At 46.3% G+C, this 25,810-nt stretch overlaps 1 protein-coding gene across 2 annotated transcripts in view; it reads left to right on the forward strand.

Annotated features, from left to right (window-relative positions):
- The window catches only part of UBE2L3 (ubiquitin conjugating enzyme E2 L3), a 64,623-nt gene extending 42,490 nt beyond the window's left edge, over positions 1-22,133 (forward strand). For both annotated transcript variants that reach the window (XM_038575984.1, XM_038575985.1), the window contains 2 exons: positions 13,002-13,188; positions 20,148-22,133. In XM_038575984.1, coding sequence (XP_038431912.1) covers positions 13,002-13,188; positions 20,148-20,302 — 342 coding nt within the window. In that variant the 3' untranslated portion in view covers positions 20,303-22,133. The remainder of the gene's footprint in view (positions 1-13,001; positions 13,189-20,147) is intronic.
- The last annotated feature ends 3,677 nt before the right edge of the window (positions 22,134-25,810 follow it).

Here is a 25,810-nt window from a genome sequence, read left to right on the forward strand (position 1 = left end):
ATTTATTCATGAGAGACAGAGAAAGAAGCAGAGACACAGGTAGAGGGAGAAGCAGGCTCCATGCAGGGAGCCGACATGGGACTTGATCCCAGGTCTCCAGGATCCCACCCTGGGCTGAAGGCAGTGCTAAACCGCTAAGCCACCGGGTCTGCCCAAGTATATTTTTTAAAGACTATTTTTTCATGAGAGAGGCAGAGATCTAGGCAGAGGGAGACGCAGGCTTCCCGCAAAGAGCCCAGTGAGGGACTCAATCTCAGGACCCCGGGATCATGCCTTGAGCTGAAGGCAGATGCTCAAACCCTGAGCCACTCAGGCGTCCCTCTTTTTTTTTTTAGTAGGCTCCACACCCTGTGTGGAGTCCATTGCGGGGCTTGAACTCATGACCCTGATATCAGGACCTGACCTGAGATCAAGAGTCACATGCTGAACTGACTGAACCACCCAGGCATCCCAGAAGAGTCACATTTCAAGTGTGCAATAGCCAACAGCTTGTGGCTGTTTTGTTGGACAGGTTTAGACCAGTCAGGATTTAACCCTGGGTCACAATGAGGGAGCATCGTAACCACATACAAAACTGGGGTTTTGCCAGCCCAGAAACGAGGAAATACTTGGTGGCTGGACAGCTAGTTGGGGTCTGGTGTGACCCACCCCCCATCATAGGGCCCCCTCTTTTTGGGCTCTTCTCACAGTGACTTTTGCTTTATTGTGATATGAATATTTATCTCAGTGAGTTCTGGGTCAGGTAGAGAAGCCTATGGCAGTTTCCCTTCCACTTCTTTTCCTTAGCACCTCACAGTTTGTAAATTGAATTTGTAATTATCCTAAAGCAGTATTTCTCAATGTGATTGTGTTGTAAACTGCACTTTGGTGTGTGCATGTGGATTATTTGTGTAGAATTTTCCTGTTTTTCATTCATTAGATACCAGTGGCTAACTTTATCATTGGGACATTGTAAGGACACCCTCAGGCATTTCTAAACCTGTGTGGGAGGGACAACACTGCCCTTGGTGGAGAACCACTGTTTCTGTGTTAGCTTTAATTTTTTAAAAATTATTATTATTATTATTATTATTATTTTTATTTATGATAGTCACAGAGAGAGAGAGAGAGAGGCAGAGACACAGGCAGAGGGAGAAGCAGGCTCCATGCACCGGGAGCCCGATGTGGGATTCCATCCTGGGTCTCCAGGATCGCGCCCTGGGCCAAAGGCAGGCGCCAAACTGCTGCACCACCCAGGGATTCCCTAATTTTTTTTTTAACTCTATTTATTTGAGGGAGAGTGAGACAGAGTGCACGTGCACACACGTGCACAAGCAGGGAAAGACAGAGGGAGAGAGAGAAAAAATCTCAAGCAGACTTCTGCCAAATGCAGAGTCTAGTGTAGGCCTTGGTCCCAGGACCCTGAGATCATGACCTGAGCCTAAACCAAGAGTTACTCAACCAGCTGAGCCACCCAAATGTCCTGACTTTTTTTAAACCTGTTTTATTGAGATTCACAAACCATGCATTTCATCCTTTTACTTATTTATTTATTTATATTTATTTATTCACGAGAGACACAGAGGCAGAGACACAGGCAGAGGGAGAAGCAGGCTCCATGCAGAAAGCCTGACATGGGACTCGATCCTGGATCTCCAGGATCAGGTCATGGGCCGAAGGCGGCACTTTAATTCTTGTTTGTTTGTTTGTTTAAAGATTTTATTTATTTATTCATGAGAGACACAGAGAAAGAGAGGCAGAGACACAGGCAGAGGTAGAAGCAGGCCCCATGCAGAAAGCCCGATGCGGGACTCGATCTGGGTCTCCAGGATCACACCCTGGGCTGAAGGCAGCGCTAAACTGCTGAGCCACCCGGGCTGCCCTAATTCTTTTTTTAAAAAAATATCTTATTTATTTATTCATGAGAGACTGGGTGGGGGGGAGGCAGAGATAGAGGGAGAAGCAAGCTCCCCACTGAGCAGGGAGCTTGATGTGGGGCTCAATCCCAGGACCCCAGGATCATATCCTGAGCAGAAGGCATAGACGTTTAACTGACGGAGTCACCCAGGTGCCTTTCTTTTTTTAAATTCAGTTGTAATTAGCTTAAAAAAAAAAAAAAAAGGCAGTAATATCAGTTTTTCTTTCCTAACAAGGACTTGTTTTATTTCGTGTGAATGACCTGGAATTGACTCTGCTTCCTAGATTGGCTGTGAGACTCTCATACTTCTGCTTTATTAGCTAGTGTAAGCTGTGACTGGTGCCTGGTGCCTGGAATATCCAGAGTTGTGGAAATGTTATCTGTGTACAGGTTCCAAGCTAGTTCTAGCTTCTGGGATCATTGTGTTTCAGGTATATTAAACCATTATTCTGAGATCCGACATTCCTGGCCATATTCAAAAGAATAACATAAACCCTAGCATTGACGATTTTATAACCAAGAAGAGAATCTGTGAGTTAGGCAATTCATTTAGGAAATATTTGAGGCTTCCTTCTGAGGCTATCTTGGGTCCCTGTCCTCAGGTATCTCCTAGACCAATGGGAAAGACAGGTCATCAAAGTGCAGCTATCCGAATGCTATAAGGAGCCCACCAGAACAGCAAGGCTCTTTGCCACCACTTCCTTCTCTCTTAGGTAAACCCAGAGTTCTTCCTTATATGAATACATCATTGGGGCACTGGAGTGGCTCAGTCAGTTAAGTGTCCGACTCTTGGTTTTGGCTCACGTCCTGACCTCAGGGCTGTGGGATTGAGCCCACCCCACCCCCTCCGTGCTTAACAGGGAGTCTGCTTCAGATTCTCTCCCTCTGCCCCTCCCTCCCATGAGTGTGCTCTCTCTCTCTCTCTCTAAAACAAATGAGTAAATATTTAAAAATATATTTTTGCTGATCCTATGGCTTTCCAGAGTGGGTGCTGCTACCATGTCCTCATGGCTCCTTGTATTCTTGACAGCTCTGCTTTCCTGTGTCAATCTGGGGCGCTGGCCAGTGGTTTTGGGAATTTGTGATGGCTTTGTTTTTTTTTTTTTTAATAAAAAAAAGTATGTTGGATCTTTAATACTCCCACAGACACTTGTTATCAGACACTATTGATATCATCTTTACAAATGAAATGGAGTTTGTGCCCTCCTGTGGGGTAGTGGTAAAGAAACTATGGTACATCTGGATGGTAGAATATGCTGCAACCATTACAAAGATTGAGGAGATAAAAAAAAAAAGATTGAGGAGATAAGTATGCGTGGATGATGAGGGTAATTAATGTCAGTAGCAAACTGCGAGGTAAATCAAAATAAAATTGGTTATGGTACTGTGCGCACAAATCCCCAGCATGGAGGATCCCTGGGTGGCGCAGCGGTTTGGCGCCTGCCTTTGGCCCAGGGCGCGATCCTGGAGACCCGGGATCGAATCCCACGTCGGGCTCCCGGTGCATGGAGCCTGCTTCTTCCTCTGCCTATGTCTCTGCCTCTCTCTCTCTGTGTGTGACTATCATAAATAAATTAAAAACAAACAAACAAATCCCCAGCATGTGAGAGTGTGTGTGCTAATATATATGTTCGCCTAAAATAAAAGGGGCAGGAGTGCCATCTGCCAGGGTGCTGGCCCCATTTCGCCGTCAGGGATGGGAGACTAGGGTTGTGTGTTTTCTACAACAAACACAGATTTCTGTCTCTGATAGTAATGATTTTTTTTTTTTTTTTAAGCCACTCTAGAGGCCAGATTGTAGAAAGCAGTGTGTGTTCGTTCTCGGCTTGCCTGCCCTCAGCCTGAGGGTCCCTCCTTCAACCTTGAGCTCTTCTCCTCTCCCTCCTGGGAGAAGTTAGCCACTCCTGGCCCGGCTCCCTCAGCCTCCACTGAAGCAAAAATAATTTATTGAACAAAGTTTTATTGCATCAATTTTCTGTTTGTTACTTAATGGATGCAGAGTGTTTGAAGGCAAAGGAAGTCTTGAAATTCGAGAGGCAGTTGTACAACATTATGAATTCACTAAATACCACCAAATCATATGTCCCAAAACAGTTAATTGTATGTTATGTGAATTTCGCCTTGATTAAAAAACTTCTCTTCCCACTTGTGACGAAACCTAAAATCTTGGGAAGCTAGTAGAGTATTTGGATATCTGTGACACAGGAACCCTTTCCTTCCTTTTTTCTTCTGTTGCCCTCTGGTGATTGGTATAGTGTCCGTTTGAGGCTTTGCTTTCCTTGTTTCACCTTTGTGTTGCTACATTTGTAGTTCCAGTCTCTCACCTTCCTTTCTGGGTTCTTACTCACGTTCTAGCCCATTTCACTGGAAAGCCTCACCTGCCAGACTCCTTCCTGCTGATTCTCCTGCAACTTCTTCTTTCCGACTTGCTGTAGCTGTAATGGTTGAAGCCAAATGAGGGGAGCCCTGGTTTCTGACCCAGAGCCATACACAAAATATAATTTTGTCACCAACCTCAGATTATACTGGGGATGTTTTTAGGGGGAAGAGCATGCTTTCACGTTGATGGGAACTGTTGAGCTCTTGTCAAAGCCAGCCACAGGCTTTGTGGACAAAAGCCATAGGGGCACTGCCCTCCACGGTCTCTTTAACACCGAGTGTTGCTCCTCCTGCAAGGTGCTATGGCCTAACAGAAGTGGGAAACATCTGGATTGCAGAGCAGAAGACAATGTATAGCAACATGAACAGAAGTACTAAAGAATATAGACAATATGATTCCAGTTTTATAAATACTTGTAAGTAATATGTGCAGATGTCCAAAATAAAAACGCCTTTATTTACACTATATATGCATAGAGAACATACCAGGGCCATGCATCAGGTGACTAACAGCTGTTATCCTGCAAGATGGAATGTTAAATACACTCTTTTTGGTACGAATGTTAGCTTATCTACTTCTACTTAAGGGGAAAGTGGATTATGGTGTGAGAAGTTTGAATGAATTCAGGGGAGAGAAAGTTCCCTTTTGAATTCAGTTAATGGAGATTGTGATTTTTAAAGTTAGATATAATTCAGAGGATAGTTTATTCGTAAGAGACTGTAAAATCAGTTCTAAAAATACTTACTCCTACTAATACTCTTAATATGATGGAATTCTGTAATGTCAGATATTCATTGACAAAGACCTATACTGTTAAAAGCCGTGCAAACCAAATGGTTGGAAATAATACAAATGACTCCTGTTCAGAAAGCAACATTAGCACAGATTGAGCAAAATTAGTGCAAAAACTGGGCAGATTTTGTGATTCAGGCAACCAGGAAGTGTATTTTCAGAATATATACAAAAGAATAAATACTTGACAATTTACAAAGGATAAGAAGACATCATCTGAGTTCAGAAGACCCATGAGCTTGTCTCAGCCTTTGACAAGATTCTAGAGTGGACCCTGAAGGCATTAGAGTAGGAAAGCTCCCCTTTAACAAAACAGTTCAACTCTGAGGGACAGGTGGCCAGTGGGGCAGGTCTGGGCTTAACAGCCTAGTGGTAGTGAATCTCGAGCTTTGTTAACTTGCTAGGTGAGGCGTAGGGAAAGGATGCTGCTGAGGAGTCCTCACCAAAGTGGACCGAAGTGGGTGCAATGTACAGGGCCTTTATTCTATCTGACTCTTAAAGAAGGGACAGTGTGTTCATTAGATCTAAACCAGGATCCTCCGTTTGCATCAAGTCAGCCATGAGTCCTGCATGTGGTGTCAGACAGTTAGCTGTGCACACACTATAGGGGCATGCCATGTGGCAGTAATCCGTATCAGGGAGTGGGAGGATGGGCCTGACTTCCTCTAGCTGCCAGAGTGCTATGTGGTGTCCTTATGCATCACAGAGAAAGAGTCACAGTGGTGACCCAAACTGACTTCTGTGGGATAATTGAAGGAATTGGTCTTCACTCGAGGAAGGGAAGACATGAAATGCAATGGAGTCTTGAGATTCTTGAAGGATTGCCTTGGGAAGAAAGATTAGGTTTGGCCACAGGGTTAGGACATGTGGGTAAAAGGTCCCAGGTGGTTTGGTGCCATGTGTGGAGGGGCTTCTTAGTCTCAGTTGCCACAGAATGGCTTTGTGCCTTGCAAAGCTGGTATCAAGAACTGTGGAGGATCTCAAGTTGTTACCCTCCTTGCAAGCTAACAAGGTAGCCTACCACAGCTTAGGGTGTCACCAGGAGACACAGACTTCTCATACAGAGACGGAGTTAATGACTCATGGCACAGCAGGCAGCGTGAGCCTCAGCACATTCTCTATCAATTCCCCTGGCCTGCAGGTCCCCCAGAAGTGATGAGAATGGGCCCAGATGGATGCCTGCAAATGCAGTGAATTGTGTTACAGGAGAGGAAGTCTGAGTTTAGGTTCTTCAGGTGATTGCTCAACTTCAACCTCACTTGTCTCATTTCCAGATGTGGGTGATGACAGCATCTGCCTGAGGTTACTGTTGGGGAAGGTAAATTGGAGATAAGACAGAAAAGCAGCTAGCATGTACTAAGTCCTTGGTAAAGAGTGGTCAAATCTTTACATGCATATATATCATGACTAGAAGCAAATGCAGAAAAGTGGATTCTTAGCACAAGAGCAGTACCAAAGTTATTTTTCTTTTTCCATTTCTCTTCATCCATACTGTTTATAAAATAAACAGTAAATACTTTAAAATCAGCCACTTATATACAGAGAGAGTGGATATATGTTGGCCTAATCACCTATAGTGTCTTCAAGAGAGAGAAAAAGAAATGTTCAAGTCTGTGCACTAAATTGAGAGTGTAAAATTATCAGAAGAAATTAATTTTACATCTAAAAACATTCCTTAGGGGATCCCTGGGTGGCGCAGCGGTTTAGCGCCTGCCTTTGGCCCAGGGTGCGATCCTGGAGACCCAGGATCGAATCCCACGTCGGGCTCCCGGTGCATGGAGCCTGCTTCTCCCTCTGCCTGTGTCTCTGCCTCTCTCTCTCTCTCTCTCTCTGTGACTACCATAAATAAATAAAAATTAAAAAAAAAATTAAAAACATTCCTTAGAAAAAATAAAAATAAAAACATTCCTTGGGACGCCTGGTGGCTTAGTGGTTGAGCATCTGCCTTTGGCTCAGGACGTGATCCTGGAGTCCCGGAAGCAAGTCCCACATCAGGATCCTTGTATGGAGCCTGCTTCTCCCTCTGCCTGTGTCTTTGTCTCTGTCTGTCTGTCTCTCTGTCTCTCTCTCTGTCTCTCATGAATAAATAAATAAAATCTTTTTAAAAATTAAAAAAAAAAACATTCCTTGAGGGGATGTTTTTCCTCATTCCTGGGTGGCTCAGTGGTTGAGCATCTGCCTTTGCTCAGGGAATGATCCCAAGGTCCAGGGATCGAGTTCCACATCGGGCTCCCTGCAAGGAGCCTGCTTCTCCCTTTACCTGTATCTCTGCCATTCTCTCTCTGTGTGTCTCATGAATAAATAAATAAAATATTTATTTATTTATTTAGAATTTTTATTTAATTTATTTTTTTAAGAAAAAAATTTAAGATTTTATTTATTTATTCATAAGAGACACAGAGACAGAGAGAGAGACAGAGACACAGGTAGAGAGAGAAGCAGGCTCCATTCAGGGAGCCTGATGCGGGACTCGATCCTGGGTCTCCAGGATCATGCCCTGGGCTGAAGGCGGCGCTAAACCACTGAACCACCTGGGCTGCCCATAAAACCTTTAAAAATAAATAAATAAATAAATAAATAAATAAATAAATAAATAAATAAATAAATAAAACATCCTTTGCCATAATCAAATGAGCTAAAGGGAATGCAAGGCATCCATAAAGGTGGGAATAACAGAAAAATATTGGTCAAAGTCATTCGTAAAGATAAAAATGCTGGAATCTTTGGTTAACTTGGTAATGAAATGGTGTAACAGCTTGAGGCAAATTCCTGGATAGTTGTGTAATATTTTTCTACAAAAAAAAAAAAAAAACGTGTTTTCTCATTAAGGTCCCTTATAGTTTCTGGGCTGCCTTCCATAGAGTAAGTTTAGCTCTGAAATGCCAAGAATTCTCATGTGGTGCTGTCGGGCTTTTATCCAGAACGTATATCCTTTGTTTTAATTTTTGCGTACCTTCTTCAGCAAAAATCACTGGGACAAGTGGACAGTCTGTGATTGGCACACACACAAGTCACTCCTTTGGTCATTCCCAGAGCCCCAGACAAGAACGGAGGCTCAGAGAAGTTAAGGTGAGCTTAGTCATGTTTCCCGGGTGGCAGTGAGAGGTATAGCCTGTCCTGCTTTCCTTGAGGTTTTGCCCAGGTGCCAGGCACGTTGGACATCTCTCTAACCTCATCATCAGTGCAGATTGCAGTTATACTTCCATTTTATGATGTTCGGGAACATCCCAGGCTCACCCAGCAAGCAGGAGGTAGAGCCGAGATTAGTACTGCTAACTGGAACTGACTCATTGTTGTCTCCCAGTTCCTAGTGCAGGGCCCAGCACCAGGTGAGGCACAGGGGTGGTTGATCAGTCTGGGGCAGTGAATGAATAAATCTGGCAGATAAGACCAGCCAAACAAAAGTTATATAGGAAAGCTCTTTTTATATGGCTTAAAGTGGTATAAGTGAACATGATTTTTACTCAGAAAATTTAAAGCTCTCTTAAAAACCAAAGGGAAAAAAATGCCACAAAAAACCCTTAAAAACCAAAATCAGGGATCCCTGGGTGGCGCAGCGGTTTAGCGCCTGCCTTTGGCCCAGGGCGCGATCCTGGAGACACGGGATCGAATCCCAAGTGGGGCTCCCGGTGCATGGAGCCTGCTTTTCCCTCTGCCTATGTCTCTGCCTCTCTCTCTCTCTCTCTCTCTCTCTGTGACTATCATAAATAAGTAAAAATAAAAAAAAAATAACCAAAATCGAAACCAAAAGCAATCTTCTCTGAGTTCCCCCATTTATAATTTGTACAAATTTGTACATTTGTAACAGTAAATAGAGGTGTCCTTGGTCATGAGTGACTCCTGGTGGGCAGACAGGACAAGGCCAGAGAAAGGACTGTTGCCACTTTAACTTCTCGACAGTATTCTAGAGAATTCTGTGTTCCTGAAGAAGGGATTAGGAAATGTTTTGTTGGGATAACAATGATTTTCCAGTTCTGTTTTCTTCTGACCTTGTGCAGGTCTGACTCCTCACACAGGCACCTAGCCTGTACTGTTTGCTGACATCTCCACCTTCTTCCAGACCCTGAGTCTCCAACTTCCTCACAAGCTTCCCCACAGATTATTCTTCTGACAGTGTATCCCATTGCTCAGAAGAGAGTTCAGAGCCCTAAACACAGACCTACCCTTTCCTCAGGAAGACCCCGTGCAGTCCCTCAGCCACACTGGCGGCTCCCAGTCTCTTGTCTTGCCCCAGACCTCCTCTTCCAAGCCCCACCATTCTAGTCCTTAGTCCCTCTACCTGGAAAGGTCTCCTTCACCCCTCAGCCTTTCCTAATTTTACCTGTCCCTGAAGCCCCCTGTACCATGCCTTCCTTCTTTGGGCAGGATTATAACTTGGGGCAGTGTGGAGTGGTGCATGCCAACCTTCTTCCCCAGCAGAGGAACTGTTTGCTGGAGGATGCCCAGCTGGTCTGGGGTTTAAAGAGGAAAGGCTGTGGTGTGGGGGCTGCCACCAGCATTCCTGGGCACTCTGAGAAGCTTAGCTTTCTTTGGGTTGGGTGTGACATGACAGGAGAACCAGAGTTGAAGGGTTTGCTCAACTTCCTGAAGATGGAGGGTGGAGAGAGGCTAGGTCTCTCTCTCTCTCTCTCTCTCTCTCTCTCTCTTTTTTTGTTAAGATTTTTTAGTTAATGAGAGACTCACACACACAGAGGCAGAGACACAGGCAGAGGGAGAAGCAGGCTCCCTGCATGGGACTCGATCCCGGGTCTCCAGGATTAGGCCCTGGGCTGAAGGCAGTGCTAAACTGCTGAGCCACCCAGGCCAACCAGAGGCTGGGGCTCTTTATCTTCAGTCATCTCTCAGAGGTGTCTGGGCCCATCAGGGTATCCAGACCCTGAGGTTTAGATCTTTGAGGCATTCTAGGAACAAGAAGATAGGGCACGGTTCTGGCCCTGTCTGGTTACAAGCTGGGGGCAACCTTGGCTCCCCAGAGTCTAGCCATCCAGCTGGATATTGGCTTTACTTTGAGGAGACCAAGCTGACCAGAATTTGGAGCCCTGGCCACCTGTTTGGCCTGTCACCACTCTTCATATTTTCTTTTTCTTTTTAATTTTTAAAGATTTATTTTTTAATTTAAGGTTTTTATTATTATTATATTTTTAGGGAGGGAGAGGGAGAGAGAATCTTCAGCAGACTCTGTGCTAAGCATGGAGCCTGACAGAGGACTTGATCTCACAACCCTGAGATCATGACTTGAGCTGAAACCAAGAGTTGGACACTTAACCAACTGTACCACCCAGGCACCCCAACTCTTTTTTACAAAGTACCTATCTGATAAAGGGCTGTTATCCAAAAATACACAAAAAATTCTTAAAACTCAATAATAATAAAAGAGTCTGATTATAAAATGGGCGAAGGGGGGCATCTGGGTAACTCAGTCAGTTGGGTGTCTGCCTTTGGCTTAGGTCATGGTCCCAGAGACCTGTGATTGAGCCCAAGTCAGGCTCCCTCCTTAGCGGAGACTCTGCTTCTCCTCCCGCCCCCCGCCCCACAGCTCATGTTCTTTTTCTCTCTCAAATAAATAAAATCTTTTTAAAAAATGATAAAACACTGTCAATAAATGCTAGGGAGGATGTCTCTTGGTGAGGAACTCTTAATTTGATGGTGGTGGGAATGAAAAATAGTGCAGCCACTTTGGAAGACAGTTAGTGATTTTTTTTTTTTTAACAAAACTAAACATACCCTTAACCTACAATCCAGAAATCATGCTCATTGGTATTTTTACAAAGGAGTTGGGAAGGTGTGTCCACACACAAACCTGCATACGGATGTGTAAGGTAGCTTTATTCATAGTTGTCAAACTTGGAAGAAACCAAGATGTCCTTCAGTGGATGAATGGATAAATAAGTGGTGCTAAATCCAAACAATGAAATATTCAGTGCTAAGAAGAAACGAGCTATTGTGCCATGAAAAAACTTGGCAGAACCTTAAATGCATGTTACTAAGTGAAAGAAGTCATCTGAAAAGGCTTTATATACTGTAGGATTCTTTTTTTTTTTTTTTTTTTAATTTTTTATTTATTTATGATAGTCACAGAGAGAGAGAGAGGCAGAGACACAGGCAGAGGGAGAAGCAGGCTCCATGCACCAGGAGCCCGACGTGGGATTCGATCCCGGGTCTCCAGGATCGCGCCCTGGGCCAAAGGCAGGCACCAAACCGCTGCGCCACCCAGGGATCCCTACTGTAGGATTCTAATTCTAACGTATGATACAGTGAAACCATAAAATGCATGATACCAAGAGTGAACCCTACTGTAACTGGACTGTGAGTGATAATGAGGTGTCAGTATAGGTTCATAGATTGTAACAAACATATCACTCTGGGGGGATGTTGATAGTGGGGGAGGCTATGTGTGGAGGAAGGGACATGCAGGAACTCAGCAGCTTTCCCCTGCTATCCAAAAGTAGAGCATTCTGGGGCACTGACTGGGTCATTCAGTGGAGCCTGTGACTCCTGATCTCAGGATTATGAGTTTGAGCCCCACATTGGGTGAGGGTATTACTTAAGAATAAAATCTTAAAAACCACACAAACAAAAGGGGGAGTGTTCCCAGGAAGCCTTCTGTAAGCTAAAATGGTGTAAAGCAAAGAAGCAGTTACCAATTATATGGAGAAAATGTTTAGTGTCCCCAGACCCCAAAAATAGTATCTCTTAGGCTTGTCTGATACTTTATTTTTTTTTATATTTTATTTATTTATTCATGAGAGACACACAGAGGAGAGGCACAAACACAGGCAGAAAGAGAAACAGGCTCCATGCAGGGAGCCCGATGTGGGACTCTATCCAGGACCCCAGGATCACACCCTGAGCCAAAGGCAGGTGCTTAACTGCTGAGCCACCCAGGCGTCCCTTTGTCTGATACTTTAGGACGCATCTTGCTAACAGATACACAAAATAAATCAAGGTAGGGGTGCCTGGGTGGCTCAGTCAGTTAAGTGTCTGCCTTCAGCTTGGGTCATGATCCCAGGTCCTAGGATTGAGCCTTGTGTTAGGCTCGCTGCTCAGCGGAGAGCCTGCTTCTCCCTTTTCCTCTGCTGCTCCCCCTGCTTGTGTGCTCTCTTGCTCTCTCTCTGTGTGTCAAATAAATGAAATCCTAAAAAAAAAAAAAAAAAAAAAAAAAAAAAAAAAAAGAAAGGCAGCTTGGGCAGTTCAGTGGTTTAGTGCCGCCTTCAGCCCACAGTGTGATCCTGGAGACCCAGGATCGAGTCCCACATCAGACTCCCTACATGGAGTCTGCTTTTCCTCTGCCTTTGTCTCTGCGCCTCTCTCTCTCTCTCTCTCCCCTGTGTGTCTCTCATGAATAAATGAATAAAATCTTTAAAAAAATGAATCAAGATAAAGCACAGATGCTCACAGGTACAGTTTCAAGCTCCAGTGGCTTGAGGCTGAGATGCTGGGTGTAATTCCCAGGAATGGCGCTGGGCGGTGCCTCTGTAAAGGATTGCAGCAAAACACTGCGTACTATTTTCACTTTTTTGCCTTTTTTGGTAAAAGCGAAAACCCTCTTCAGATTTCTTTCTGTTGGCTAGTAAAACAGGTACTAATGTAGGTCTTTCATGAAACTGAAGTGGTGTCACTCGAACTTTTGAAAAGTGAGGGATACTATTCTTCCCTCTTGGTGTTGCCATAAACCTAAAACTATGCAAACAAAATCTATTAAGGATACAATGAGAAAGAGACCACAACACCAATCTCAGATCTTTCTGGAACTTAGTAGACATCTTACTGTAGAAATACTGATCAATTGTTGGCTGCCCTGAAGGTGACATGGCTTCAATTGGTATACCACTTGAAATAAATTAAGTTTTCAAGTAAATAGAGCAGTCCTGTTTCAGTGACAGGTTTTTGAGCTGTAGCGTGTTCATTTTGATCTTTTCTTGTTCACTGCAGGACAACCCTCCATATGATAAGGGGGCCTTCAGAATCGAAATCAACTTTCCAGCAGAGTACCCATTCAAACCACCGAAGATCACATTTAAAACAAAGATCTATCATCCAAACATTGATGAAAAGGGGCAGGTCTGTCTGCCAGTAATTAGTGCTGAAAACTGGAAGCCAGCAACCAAAACCGACCAAGGTAAGGCATGCTGCTTGTGTCTTCTCGGGTGGCGCTGCCATGGGTCAAGGGCTCCTTAGTCCATTCTAATGCCATATCTCACAGAGTCCAGAGAAATCTTACCTGACAAACTCCAGTGTACGCAAAAGTGCTGCTGAGGTCCCATCATTCCTCATGGGCAGGGCACATCTCAGTTAAACCGTTGACCTGCATAGGTACTGGAGGAGGCCCTCCTGTGCTCACAGACCAGTGGGGACACATGTAGAGAGACTAGCCCACCATTGGCTCCCTGTGCGGTGAGGGGGTGCAGGCACTGTCCCTGCAAGTTTTCATGAACGGTTGCAGGGCTGCCCTGAGTGAGAAAGGGCAAGTGGTGACCTTACACAGCAGTTAACACATGAACTCAGACTTGAAGAAGTTGGGGAGGTTGGAGAGGTCCTGCCAGACTAAAAGAAAGATATAAGGCCAATCCACGTGGCAGGCAACATAATGCCAGTGGCTCAGAGCAGGTGGTATGGAAGGATGGGGCATGGTTGTAGGCTGGGTGCCCTGATGAAAGTACAAAGTTGGCTTTAGCAGGCCTGGAATTCTTTGTCATTGGATGTGTCCATGCATGGCCATGTGTACAGGTACCTCTGTGGGAATATACTTGTGCTTACTTTTCTGGGACAGGTACTTGATTTGTTATTATGGTTGGCCTTCCTCTTGTCCCATGGAAGTATCTGGATTTTGTTACAAACTGTGTCCAATTTTTGTTAACTGTAGAACTTTCTTTTTAATTTCCAATCTCATATTATTGGTGGCTTTCTTATGCGTAGCTACCCGAACCACTACATGGTCTTTTCAGATTAAAGGGATTAGATGAGTCTGGGATTTTTGAGGCCACAGAAGGTTTTTCAGTGACCAATATAGTCATTTTTCAGTGGAAAATGGAGGTAGGAGGTAGAAGGTTCTCCAGGTAGAAGATGGAGTAGAAGATGGAGTTGAAAACCTTTTGCACAGGAAGTTGAGCCTCCCTTATTTGAAATAATCACCATGAAAGATGTCTGTCAGGTTTCACAGCTGAATGGTAGGAAGGAGCGAGTTTAAATGTTGAGTCAGAAGAGAAAGATCTCTAGAGAATGTGGCATTCGGTCATGTACAAGTTGATGTTTATAAAAGCTTTTTTTTTTTTTTTTTTTTAATTTTTTTTTTAATTGGTGTTCAATTTACTAACATACAGAATAACACCCAGTGCCCGTCACCCATTCACTCCCACCCCCCGCCCTCCTCCCCTTCCACCACCCCTAGTTCGTTTCCCAGAGTTAGCAGTCTTTACGTTCTGTCTCCCTTTCTGATATTTCCCACACATTTCTTCCCCCTTCCCTTATATTCCCTTTCACTATTATTTATATTCCCCAAATGAATGAGAACATATAATGTTTGTCCTTCTCCGACTGACTTACTTCACTCAGCTGTTTATAAAAGCTTGATGAAGTGGGGATCCTTGGGTGGCTCAGCAGTTTGACGCCTGCCTTCAGCCCAGGGCGTGATCCTGGAGACCTGGGATCGAGTCCTACATCATACTCCCTGCATGGAGCCTGCTTCTCCCTCTGCCTGTGTCTCTGCCTCTCTCTTTCTCTGTGTCTCTCATGAATAAATAAATAAATAATCTTTAATTAATTAATTTTAAAAAGCTTGATGAAGTATGTTCTTAAATACACATCCATGGGTTTTTTCCTATACAAACTCTTACCTCTGTGGTGGAAGGCTGTAGCTCCATTCGTTCATGAAAGCCTTGTTAGCCCCTCACACAACCCTTGGAGCCCTTGCTGGCAAATGCATATTAAACACCATGCCTGGGGAAGAGGAAGTCCTTCCAGGCCTGGCTGTCTCACACCTCAGACTCCCAGACCTCAACGTTCCAAGATCTCCCTTACCTGAGAACTGGGCTGGAACCAATTGTATCGAGGCTTGGAAGTAAAAGTGCTTTGCCTCCTCTACCAGGGACTGGCTGCCCAGGAGGGGCAGATCCAGGTACATAGCCAAAATGCTGTGCTCCCCTCCCCCCCAATCAGATAATCAGATACCTGTCAGATACCTCAGAGAAGCTTTTTATTCTTTCTTTCTTTTTTTTTTTTTCTTTTTTTATCTTTGATAGTCACAGAGAGAGAGAGAGAGAGGCAGAGACACTGGCAGAGGGAGAAGCAGGCTCCATGCACCGGGAGCCCGACGTGGGATTCGATCCCGGGTCTCCAGGATCGCGCCCTGGGTCAAAGGCAGGCGCCAAACCGCTGCGCCACCCAGGGATCCCCTCTTTTTTTTTTTTTTTTAAGATTTTATTTATTTATTCATGAGAGACATACACAGAGAGAGGCAGAGACACAGGCAGTGGGAGGAGCAGGCTCTACACAGGGAGCCCGATGTGGGACTTGATCCCGGACCTCCGGGATCACACCCTGAGCCAAAGGCAAATGCTCAACTACTGAGCCACCTAGACATCCCTAGGAGCTTTTTATTCTTTTTATACTTGCTAACAGACTTTTTAAGATATAAATTTTGGTACAGGGTACTCTTCTATGTGCAGTGATAGGCAGATTTGCTATTTTGTGTTTTGGGACAGTTAGGGTTTCTTTCTGGAAAATCATTCTGTAGATTGTCTTCACATACATCAAGGGTGATGTTCCTGGCACTTGCTGCTATGTGCCCTTGCTTTTGCTATCTATGACTATATTATAAACTACCTAAAACTTCATGTCTTAAAATAACAAGGATTTGGTATTTCTCATCCTGTAGGTTGGCTGGGCCCTGCTGGGTGGTTGGTTCTGCAGCTGGTCGTCCCTGAGGTCACTCATGGCTCAGTATCTCTATGTAATTCAGCATTCATGGCAACTTTAGAGTACATAACTACTGCAAAAGAACTAAAATCGGCTGTACACAGAATGTCCAGAGTAGGCAAATCTACAGAGTGAGAAACAGATTAGTGTTTGTCAGGGCTGGGATGAGGGGATTAGGAAGTGACCAAGAGTGAATGTTGTTTTGGAATGACGAAAATGTTCTGGAGTGAAATGGTGGAATCACAATTTTCTGTATCTACTAGAAACAACTTAATTGTATACTTTTGAGAATTTTCCTTTTCTTAATATCTCAATTTTTAATTAGAAAGTAGGGAAGCATTAAAAATTGAGCAAAATGGGGGATCCCTGGGTGGCGCAGCGGTTTGGCGCCTGCCTTTGGCCCAGGGCGCGATCCTGGAGACCCGGGATCGAATCCCACGTCAGGCTCCCGGTGCATGGAGCCTGCTTCTCCCTCTGCCTATGTCTCTGCCTCTCTCTCTCTCTGTGTGTGTGACTATCATAAATAAATGAAAAAAAAAAAAAAAAATTGAGCAAAATGGGATCCCTGGGTGGCGCAGCGGTTTGGCACCTGCCTTTGGCCCAGGGCGCGATCCTGGAGACCCGGGATCGAATCCCACGTCGGGCTCCCGGTGCATGGAGCCTGCTTCTCCCTCTGCCTGTGTCTCTGCCTCTCTCTCTCTCTCTCTCTGTGACTATCATAAATAAATAAAAATTGAAAAAAAATATTTTAAAAAAAATAAATAAATAAATAAAAATTGAGCAAAAATAGCAGGAGAAAAGTCAAGAAACAAAGCAAAATTATCAAACAGAGAGGAAGTAGAAGTTGGCAATAACAACACCAGAAAAAATCTTGAAAACAAAGTTTTGTTCAGCAGTGTACCTGGTTTTAGTAGATGTCTTAACAGCAGAGCAAGGGCTTAGTTTGGTGGTCAAGTAAGATTTGCCCTATAGATTAGAGTCAGTAACAAAGCCAGCATAATATAGACTCTTTATGTACCAAACAACGGCAACAAAACTAAATAAAGAGAAAAATAATTCCTAAATTGAATGTTTCAGTCCCCCTTACATTATTATATTAAAACATCAGGTAGATAAAATTAGAAAAGAAGACTCAAGAAATCTAATAAATAGCAGAAAACTAATTAGCACATTCAGTGGAAGGCTGTTTATGCATTGCACACCCTCAGGGCTGGGAGGAAGTACCAATCATGTTTTACTCTGAGAATGGATCTCCTGTATCTCCCTGGAAGGGGGAGAGGTGGTGAATCTTGGGTATTATTTACACCTCCTATTACAAAGAAACTTATAAGAACAAAAATGAAGACATTTTATAGCCTTTTTTCTCTGATTGTATCTATTGAGAGCAGGAGGTAAAATTTGATATGTTGTTAAACCCTTACATTTTGGAGGGAAAATAAAAATACTTCTGAGGAGCATTGGGTTAAGGAAGGGCTAGACTATGTGCTGTTTTATATGTGAAAATGCTGGGATAGGGCCACAATTGTAGTCTGAAAAGCAGTCGTGGTTGCCAGTGTCCTCACTAGCAAAGCAAGCTCAGCTCAGCTGGATTTTATTAGTTTAGCTGAGGAGCCAGAAATGCACCCAAAGGAACAGAGAAAGAATGAAATACTCATCAGAACTACTAAATAAATTGGAAGATATTTCAACTTGATCAAATAAGCAATTGCACATTCTCAGAGAAGAATTAAATAATTCTAATTAAATAGATATAGCAAACTTGCAAAATTATTATCTTTTGAAAAACCAGCCTTAACAATGAACCAATAGCTTTATACCGCTACATTAGGTATTAAGATGATCATAGTGAAAAGCAGAGAGCCTACGTAGTTTAGCCTCATCACAGATGTTGAGCAGGAAGCCTTGAAAACTCCTCAGTGCCCTCCCCAGCCCCACCAAAGCACTCATCCAGGCAAGAGCCCCTTGAGGTGCCTGAAATGCTAATGAAGCAGCAGATCTACTATAGAACAATTTCTAATCAGGGCAGAAGACCGGAAGCCATCTGTTTATGTATTGAGTCACATGTGGTGCTGGTTTCCAACCTGAAGTCAAGAACAACAGAGGGATATGAGCAGTCTCACAGCTGAGCACAGGGTGGAGAATCTGGGAGCTTGCTAAAATAGGGCATGGCCTGGGGAGCTGGGGGAGCTTTTGCGAGAAGCCATGAAAGGTGCCCTCTGAAAGAGTTCTTGTCCCAGCATGGGTGCTTCCCCTGGCTGAACAGGAGGGGTGCTCATTTAATGTTTGTTGATGCATACCTTCTGTTTATGGCAAATGAAAGTGAGTTTCTCTTTTTTCCTTTTTTTTAAATTTTTTTTTTATTATTCATGAGTGACAGAAAGAGAGAGAGAGGCAGAGACACAGGCCAAGGGAGAAGCAGGCTCCATGCAGGGAGCCTGATGTGGGACTCCATCCTGGGTCTCCAGGATCACGCCCTGGGCTGAAGGTGGCGCTAAACTGCTGAGCCACCCAGGCTGCCCTGAAAGTGATTTTCCACTGGAGTTAAGAACATTTACTTTTTCCTTAAAAAATATTTATATTTTTAAAAATGAGATGATTTAGAGATATATATTAATAATCACTTAGGCTATATGTGGCAAACAGTGGGATACCAGAGACAGAAGTTGGGGAAATAGGGAACAAACAAAATAGCTTTATCATCATTCCTGCAGTTACACAGGAATCAAATATGAAAGGGATAAATCTTAAATAGACAAAATTATACTTCTAAAGCCTGCTTGCTCTTAGAGATATTTACAGGTAGGAGGCAATAATGCCTGCCTAATAATGCCTGGCCCTTGAGGGTGGCGTGGAGATTGGATTAGAAACTGCCTTAGCCTATTGAGGTGCTTCCAGACCTTCCCCTCCTGCTTGCTCTTCACTCCACCCTTCTTGCCCACCAGCCCCTCCTCCCTACTCAACCTGGACCCTGTCAGCCCTGCATGTACCACCCCTCTTCTCCTGTGCCCACCTGGTCATAGAAACCCTCAATTGCCCCATTTCACCTGGTAGCATTAATAGGCAGAGGTGAGGGCAGGTGGTCTTTGGATGCCTGGCCAGGAGTACTTGGTGCTGTTCTTCCCACTCAGTGGAGCTATTGGCTGGTTAGGCCTTTGTGCCTAGCATTAGCATTTAATCCATAACTTGTAATGCTGGGGTGAAAACATGGTCCCCAGCAAAGGAATCCATGGCATCAATAATCCAGAGGAGAAATGCCTCCTTATTAGGAGCGTGGCCGTGGGAACGAACACAGCATTCTGGGGGTGCTAGTCCTAATCAGGGCTGGGTGAGGAGAAGCGTGTGTGAGAAGGCAGTGTGGCTGCATGTACCCCGCTTCTGAGGTGAGGAGGCCTGGGGTTCTTGGACCTTCCATGCTTCCCACTTGATCTTCCTACCCACCCTCTGTTCCCTTGTGGCCCTTGTGGGCCTTGCAGTACATCTAGGACCTACTGTGCTTTGGGGAGAGCATTGTGGAGCCCACCCCAAGCTCTTGGTGTGATTTTTCCTTTTGGAAGAGAGCATAACACTGCTGAGGGTAATCTACCTTCTAGCAGTTAAGATAGGGTGTCAAGTAAACCTTTCTCAGCTAGTTCAGAAGCTCCTGGGAGCCTTCCGTAGTGGACTCATTATGCGTTTACACCATGCAGACCTGTCACGCACCCTTTGTTGTTATGCTGTCTCAGTATACTTCTATGGAAACTACCCTGAACTGATCGTAGTAATGGGACACATCACCCACTCCCTACTCTGGAGAAGCTCCAGCTGTGTGTGCAAGTGTGTGTATGTGAGAGGATGTCCTTGCTATGCCCGAGATCTCCAGAGTTCAGGAGAAGGGGGAGTGAGAATGACTGGGGGCTCCCCAGGGTATCGGTTCAGGAAGATTCCTGGAGGAGATGGAGGTGTCACTCTGAACAGTTAGGTACCCACTGTCATGTTAGCAGCTTGTGGCCTAGCACTTTCTCCCAACTACAGAGGAAAAATGGGTTGCGCCCTGGTAGTTAGAATTTTGGATAAATGGGAACCCGCTTGATCTTCAAAGCTCATTGCTGTAAATCAGAGTTGCAGTTAAAAGTTGCCCTTTCTGAGACTGTTCTAACCAGAGGTGCCTGATCCTTTTCTTGGCAGTAATCCAGTCCCTCATAGCACTGGTGAACGACCCCCAGCCCGAGCACCCACTTCGGGCTGACCTAGCTGAAGAATACTCTAAGGACCGTAAAAAATTCTGTAAGAACGCTGAAGAGTTTACAAAGAAATACGGGGAGAAGCGACCTGTGGACTAAACTCTGCCACCACCGATTCCAGCGAGCGTGAGCGGAGACCCCGAGCAGCGCATTCAGACCGCAAAGCAGGACTCTGTGGAAAATTGACACGTGCCGCCGCCTGGCGTTTGCTTGTGGCAGTTACTAACTTTCTACAGTTTTCTTAATCAAAAGTGGTCTAGGTAACCTGTAAAGAAAGGATTAAAAATTTAAGATGTTCTAGTTCTGCTTTCTTTGTTTTAAAAATCACTGCTTCAATCTACTTTAAAATAATGGTGTTTCTTTTCTTGTCCAAATTGATCCAAAACCTTCAATTTACACTTAGCCCTTAAGGTTAAAACAAACAAAAAGGTTGCAGTTACCTTTCTTCCCCTGCCCTTACAATTCCCACTTTCTTGCATTTGGTTTGTTTTTCACTTATTCACTTCTCCCAGACCCAGGGCTATCTATCTCTTCCGCAAAGGAGGAAAAAATGCTCCTGGCGATTCTGGTGGCTTCTCTACTCCCATGTTGCACTGCCCTGTGTGGGAGTTTGTTCAAATTCTCCTGGCTCCAATTTATAACATCCTTTTAAAAAATATTAAAAACAAGCAAACCACCACTCACCACCCCACCCCCACCCCCACCCCCACCAAAAAAAAAAAAAAGCAGCCGTGAAAAGGGAGGCCCAGTTCTTATGTAAAAATCTGGCCGGTATTAACCACAATAACGTTGATTAAATGGGCAAGCCCTGATGTCTGTGTGCCTGATTGAACTTCAGCCTGGCCTGGCCTGCTTGGGAAACCCAGGTCTGGGCCAACCCCAGAGGAGGGCCTGCCAACCAGAGGATGCTGTGCACTTGTGTGAGGAATTTCTTGCCAGAGAGGCTCCTGAGGCCAAAGGTTGATGCTCTTCCCTGCAGCCACTGTACAAGATGTGCTGGTCACTGCAGACAACACTGAAGCCAGGATGTCCATGTGAAATTCCACGCTCACCTGTTACTGAGCTCGCTCTCCCAGCTCCCCAGGGCAGCGCAGCCCCACCGCGACCCTCCCTCGGCACAGTTTGGCCCTTTGCGGGGTTGGAATTGGCGGGACTTGGCTGTAGCCAGCAGCAGTCTGGGGGTGCCGGCGCCCTGCTGGCCCCTTCCTTCGGAACAGCCGGCCAGCCCAGGAGCAAGACGGCCTTCCCTCTCCCTCTGGACTCACAGCCTTTGCAGAGTCAAGCTCCACTTGAAGCTCACTCAGTAATATCCTTTACATGTGTTTTATATTGTTTTGACTGCCTTTTTTTGTAGAAATAAAAATTGACCTTAGAATTTATCATCAGATGAACTTGTAAGGATTTGAATGTTAATGTCTTTTCAAAGCAAGTGGGACTGCCCCTGAAATCGAGAATGCGTGTCACTGACACCCGGAGGAAGCCGATGGTCCAAATGCCGCCGTGTGTCACCAACTCCTCTTCTGCCACTGGGCGGCTGTCCTTCTTGGTTCTCGGGGGGCGGGGGGAAACTAGATTCTGTGGAGAAGATGACGTAAAGAAACTTTGCTTTCTGTTTTTAGCTAACTCGGGATCTTTCCGGGGCTTACAGACCTGTAAGATGGTTTCACCTGTGCAGAGGTGGATGTGATGGGTAGGTTAGGCAGCATCACGTTGTTTAGTTGTCCAGGTGTGTGGCCCCTGCGGTGTGTCAATGAACTCAGCTCCTTTAGTCCCAGGTACGCCAGGGGCAGGTTCTGGAGACTCCTGTGTGCCCAGGAACGCAAGAGCACTGGGCCAGTGTTTCCAGATCTGTCTCTTCATCAGCAGAAAGGTGATGATGGACTTTATTTCACTCACATGCAGATTTGTAATAAAATGCCAAATTCTGTCAGAAGCTATCCAAATAAGCCACCATTTGTTCTCATTGCTTCTCTGAACCCAGAAATATTGCCATTCTTGGAAACTGTCCCATTGCTTCGTATCTCTACCAGCGTAGTTCTGCCCACTTGTCACCCTGTCACTTCTCTACTCATCAAGGGAGGATGCCTTTGTCAAAGCCGGCAGCCCCTCAGGGACTCTCAGCCCTGGCGTGGCACCCCGTGGTTTGCCCCATCGAGGCCTGGCCCTGGGAGAGCCAGGCAGTGGGTGGTCCCTCCCTCAGGCCTAGGCGTTTTGCCCCCTCCAGCCCAGCAGTCCCCGGCCCAGGCTTTGAGCACGCTGGCGGGCAGCCCTGGCTGCTCCACTACCAAACAGCTGGGTCCTCCGAAGAAGGGGAGAGCTGTTGAGCAGCCACCGCTGACCTGAGCCCACTCAGGAATTCACACGCGCCGGGTTCCTCGGAGTGCGCCGGGTCCTCCCCCTCCGCCCCGTCCCCCACCGCCACAGCCACGGCGGAGACTAGGCTTTCTAAGATGCTGCCATCCCAGTCTGCTGCCCTTAAAATAAAAATGCTCTCCTACACTGGTTTGGTCTTGTGGGTGTTTTCCTTACTGGGGGTGGTCAGAGCCAGGGGCCTATGTTCTTGTAGGTGGGGGGTGGGGGTGGCCAGGGCCCCCGCTGGCTCTTCTGCTTGCTCCTCTCTCCCTGTGGTCAGCTTTTCCAAAAGAGGTGCCCAGAGCTGTTTGGCCTTCCCAGGAGGGAAGCAAAGAAGGCTGGAGACCAAGACCATCAAGGCCTGCCGAGGGGCCCCCTGGGTGTTGGGAGGGGACGATGCCCTGTATATATGCCTCACCTCTGCTTGTCAGTCCCAAGAGAGTGATAACATCCACATTTACCAAAAGAGCAGACTGAGGCCCTGAGAAAGGTGGCTGTCTTGTTCAAGGTCACTGAACTCAGGAGGGTGTGCCCAAGTGTAGGGCTGGGCCATTTCTGGCTTGAATTATTCCAGCCAGAAACCTGCCTCCAAGTCCCAAGTCCCAATGGCCTTCTGTTGTAGTATTGACTCAGTGGTGACCTCCTGTTGTAGTGACTCAGCATGCGGCCATGATGCTTGGCTTTCATTTCCCTGTTTGGAATTTGATACCAGCTGAGACCAGACCTGCCCTGTCAGACAGGTGTACAGGTGTCCAGGAGGAACCCTCTGGGGATTCACCAAGAAGCAAGGGGCCAGTGTCCTCTGCTGTGTTCTAACACTTCATCCTCTTTGACCCTCAAGACAACCGCATGGACACCATTATCCCTATTTTTACAGGTTCAGTAATAGCCAAGGATACCAGGCCTGTGCTTTTACACAGTCTGTCTCCAGAGCCTGTTACATTCCACTGTTCTGGTTCCTTGGAGCCCAGACACAGCCACAGTACCCGACCCTTCCCAAATCCAGAACCCTACAGGACCTTCTCTCAACTTCCTCAACTCGGGAGCCAACATTTTCTTGCTTTCCTCCCTCTTAAATTGTTTAGCTCAAAATACACATCTATGTCACTCTGGTACCCACTGCAGCCTGGCTTCTTTCAACCCCTGGCTCCCTGAGACTTCTCTGGCAAGGGCCCCAGGACTTCCTCATTGCACAATTCTCAGACTGATGGCCTTTCAGCCCCACCTTCTCTCTCTCTCTCTCTTTTTTTTTTTTTTTTTTAGATTTTATTTCCCCATGATAGAGAGAGAGAGGCAGAGACACAGGCAGAGGGAGAAGCAGGCTCCACTCCGGGAGCCCGATGCGGGACTCGACCCTGGGACCCCAGTATCACTACCTGGGCCAAAGGCAGGCGCTGAACCGCTGAGCCACCCAGGGATTCCCCCCTCCGCCTCCTCCGCTCTCTTTCTTCAGCTGGCAGCACCTCTATGTCCCAGGGAGGCATGCACCCCAGGGCGGGGGTGACGGGCAGCCACCTAATCTAGTCTCAGGGCAAAGTCAGAGCTGGTCTTGGTTCTTCCTGCCATGTGCACTGGCTCTTCCTCTCCTCCCTGCTTCCCTCAAGCAACATGGGGCGATGACAGCACCCAGAGGAGGAGCAGAGCTGAAGGTGGCCTGGCTCAGGCAGTACTTGCTATACAGCTGTTTCTGGGTGATTGGAACATGTTCTTGCAGGAGGGCTCCTGGGGGCACCATACGTGCCTCAGAGGATCACAGTGGAAAGGATTGCCCAACAGCAGGCAGAGGCTGTAACGGAGACCCAGAGGAGGAAGTCATGTCTTCCGGAGAACATTCTCTGAGCATGCCCAGCTTCGTTAGGAACCCCCCTTTGGCCCCACACTCTGGTGTTCCTTCCCCCTTCCTCCCACTGCAGGCGGATCACACCAGCTGTCCCCGTGTTTGTCCCAGACTGTGAGCTCCTTGCAGGCTGGGCTGTCCCAGCACCCAGCCCTGGCCTGGCTCAGATTAGACCTTCCATACATGACTGATGAATGGGTGGAGAACAGTAAACCCCTTGCCTAAGCCACCCAGTGCACAGAAGGTTTGGCATAAGGAAGACCCCCATCTCCCTAGTGGGGTGCTAGTGACCAGCCCCGCACTGGGCCTTGTGCTGCCTACAGCCTTCTGCGTTATTGCTTTCCCTCCCCTTGTGAGGTGGACCTTGGTCTCCAGATTATTCTATCAGTCTGGCCATGGCCCCTCTCTTCTCTCCACTATTACATGCTTATGATCCCTAGGGCTGATCGGATCCTCATCTCTGCTCACTCCTCTCTCCCTGAGCAACAGTAGCCCACTCCACAGCTTCATCTAGCATCTGTGTAGACCCCAGGTCTCTCCTAGCCACCCACGCCTCTGTCCTGAGCCTCAGAGCCACACAGCCAGCTGCCTCCTCCTCTCAAAATAGAACCCCTTCTCCCCCTCAGAGGAGGTGCCTCTGTGCCAACAGGCTGCCTTCAGGCCACCCTTACCAGCTCAAGCCAGCAGCCTGCAGCAGGGTGGCCAGACCCCACTGGGCTGAGGCAAGGAGGTGAGGGCCAAGCACTAGGAGGGACTAAGTGATGCCAGTTTACAGCCATGGAGGAAAGGGCCTGTTGCTGAAAGTATCACGGTCTAGGGAAGGTTAGGTTGAAAGATGGAGCCAGAAAAGAGTGGGGTGAAGCCACAGTCAAGGGGGTAGAGGTGTAGGATGGGGGCAGCAGGAAGGAGGAGCAAGATCCCACCCTTACCCTTCAGAAAGCTGTACGTGGGCACCTGATTCCTTGTCTGACACGGTGCATGGTGAATAAAGGAACAGGTAGCTTCAAAGTCCTGCTCTATCACTCGTACTTCTTGGTCTGTAAGATGGGGATATTGGTCCCTGTGCATAGGGGATTATGTGAAATTAAATGAGACAGGAAAGATCATTGTTCCATCTGCCCTTCCACACTCCACAGTGGGGCAGACTCCTTGCTCCCAAGAACTCTCTACCACCTTCCCCATCTGCTGCTTGCACCTCCTGATCCAAGACACTTGAGCCCCAGTGACGGGGCATGCCCACATCACCAGGTCTAGTGAAGAGTCCTGTATCCCATTTCCACAGAAGACTGTTCCTCCTGGAAAATTTTAAATAGGTTTGTAGGACCTCCTCAGATCTGCCCCTAGGATGGCAAAGGGATGCTTGTTTAGAACAGGTGGCTTTTGGGGTGCCTAGGTAGCTCAGTCAGTTAAGCCTCCAA

The sequence above is a fragment of the Canis lupus genome, chromosome 26 (assembly GCF_011100685.1).
Source record: "Canis lupus familiaris isolate Mischka breed German Shepherd chromosome 26, alternate assembly UU_Cfam_GSD_1.0, whole genome shotgun sequence".
NCBI classification, from domain to species: Eukaryota; Metazoa; Chordata; class Mammalia; order Carnivora; family Canidae; genus Canis; species Canis lupus.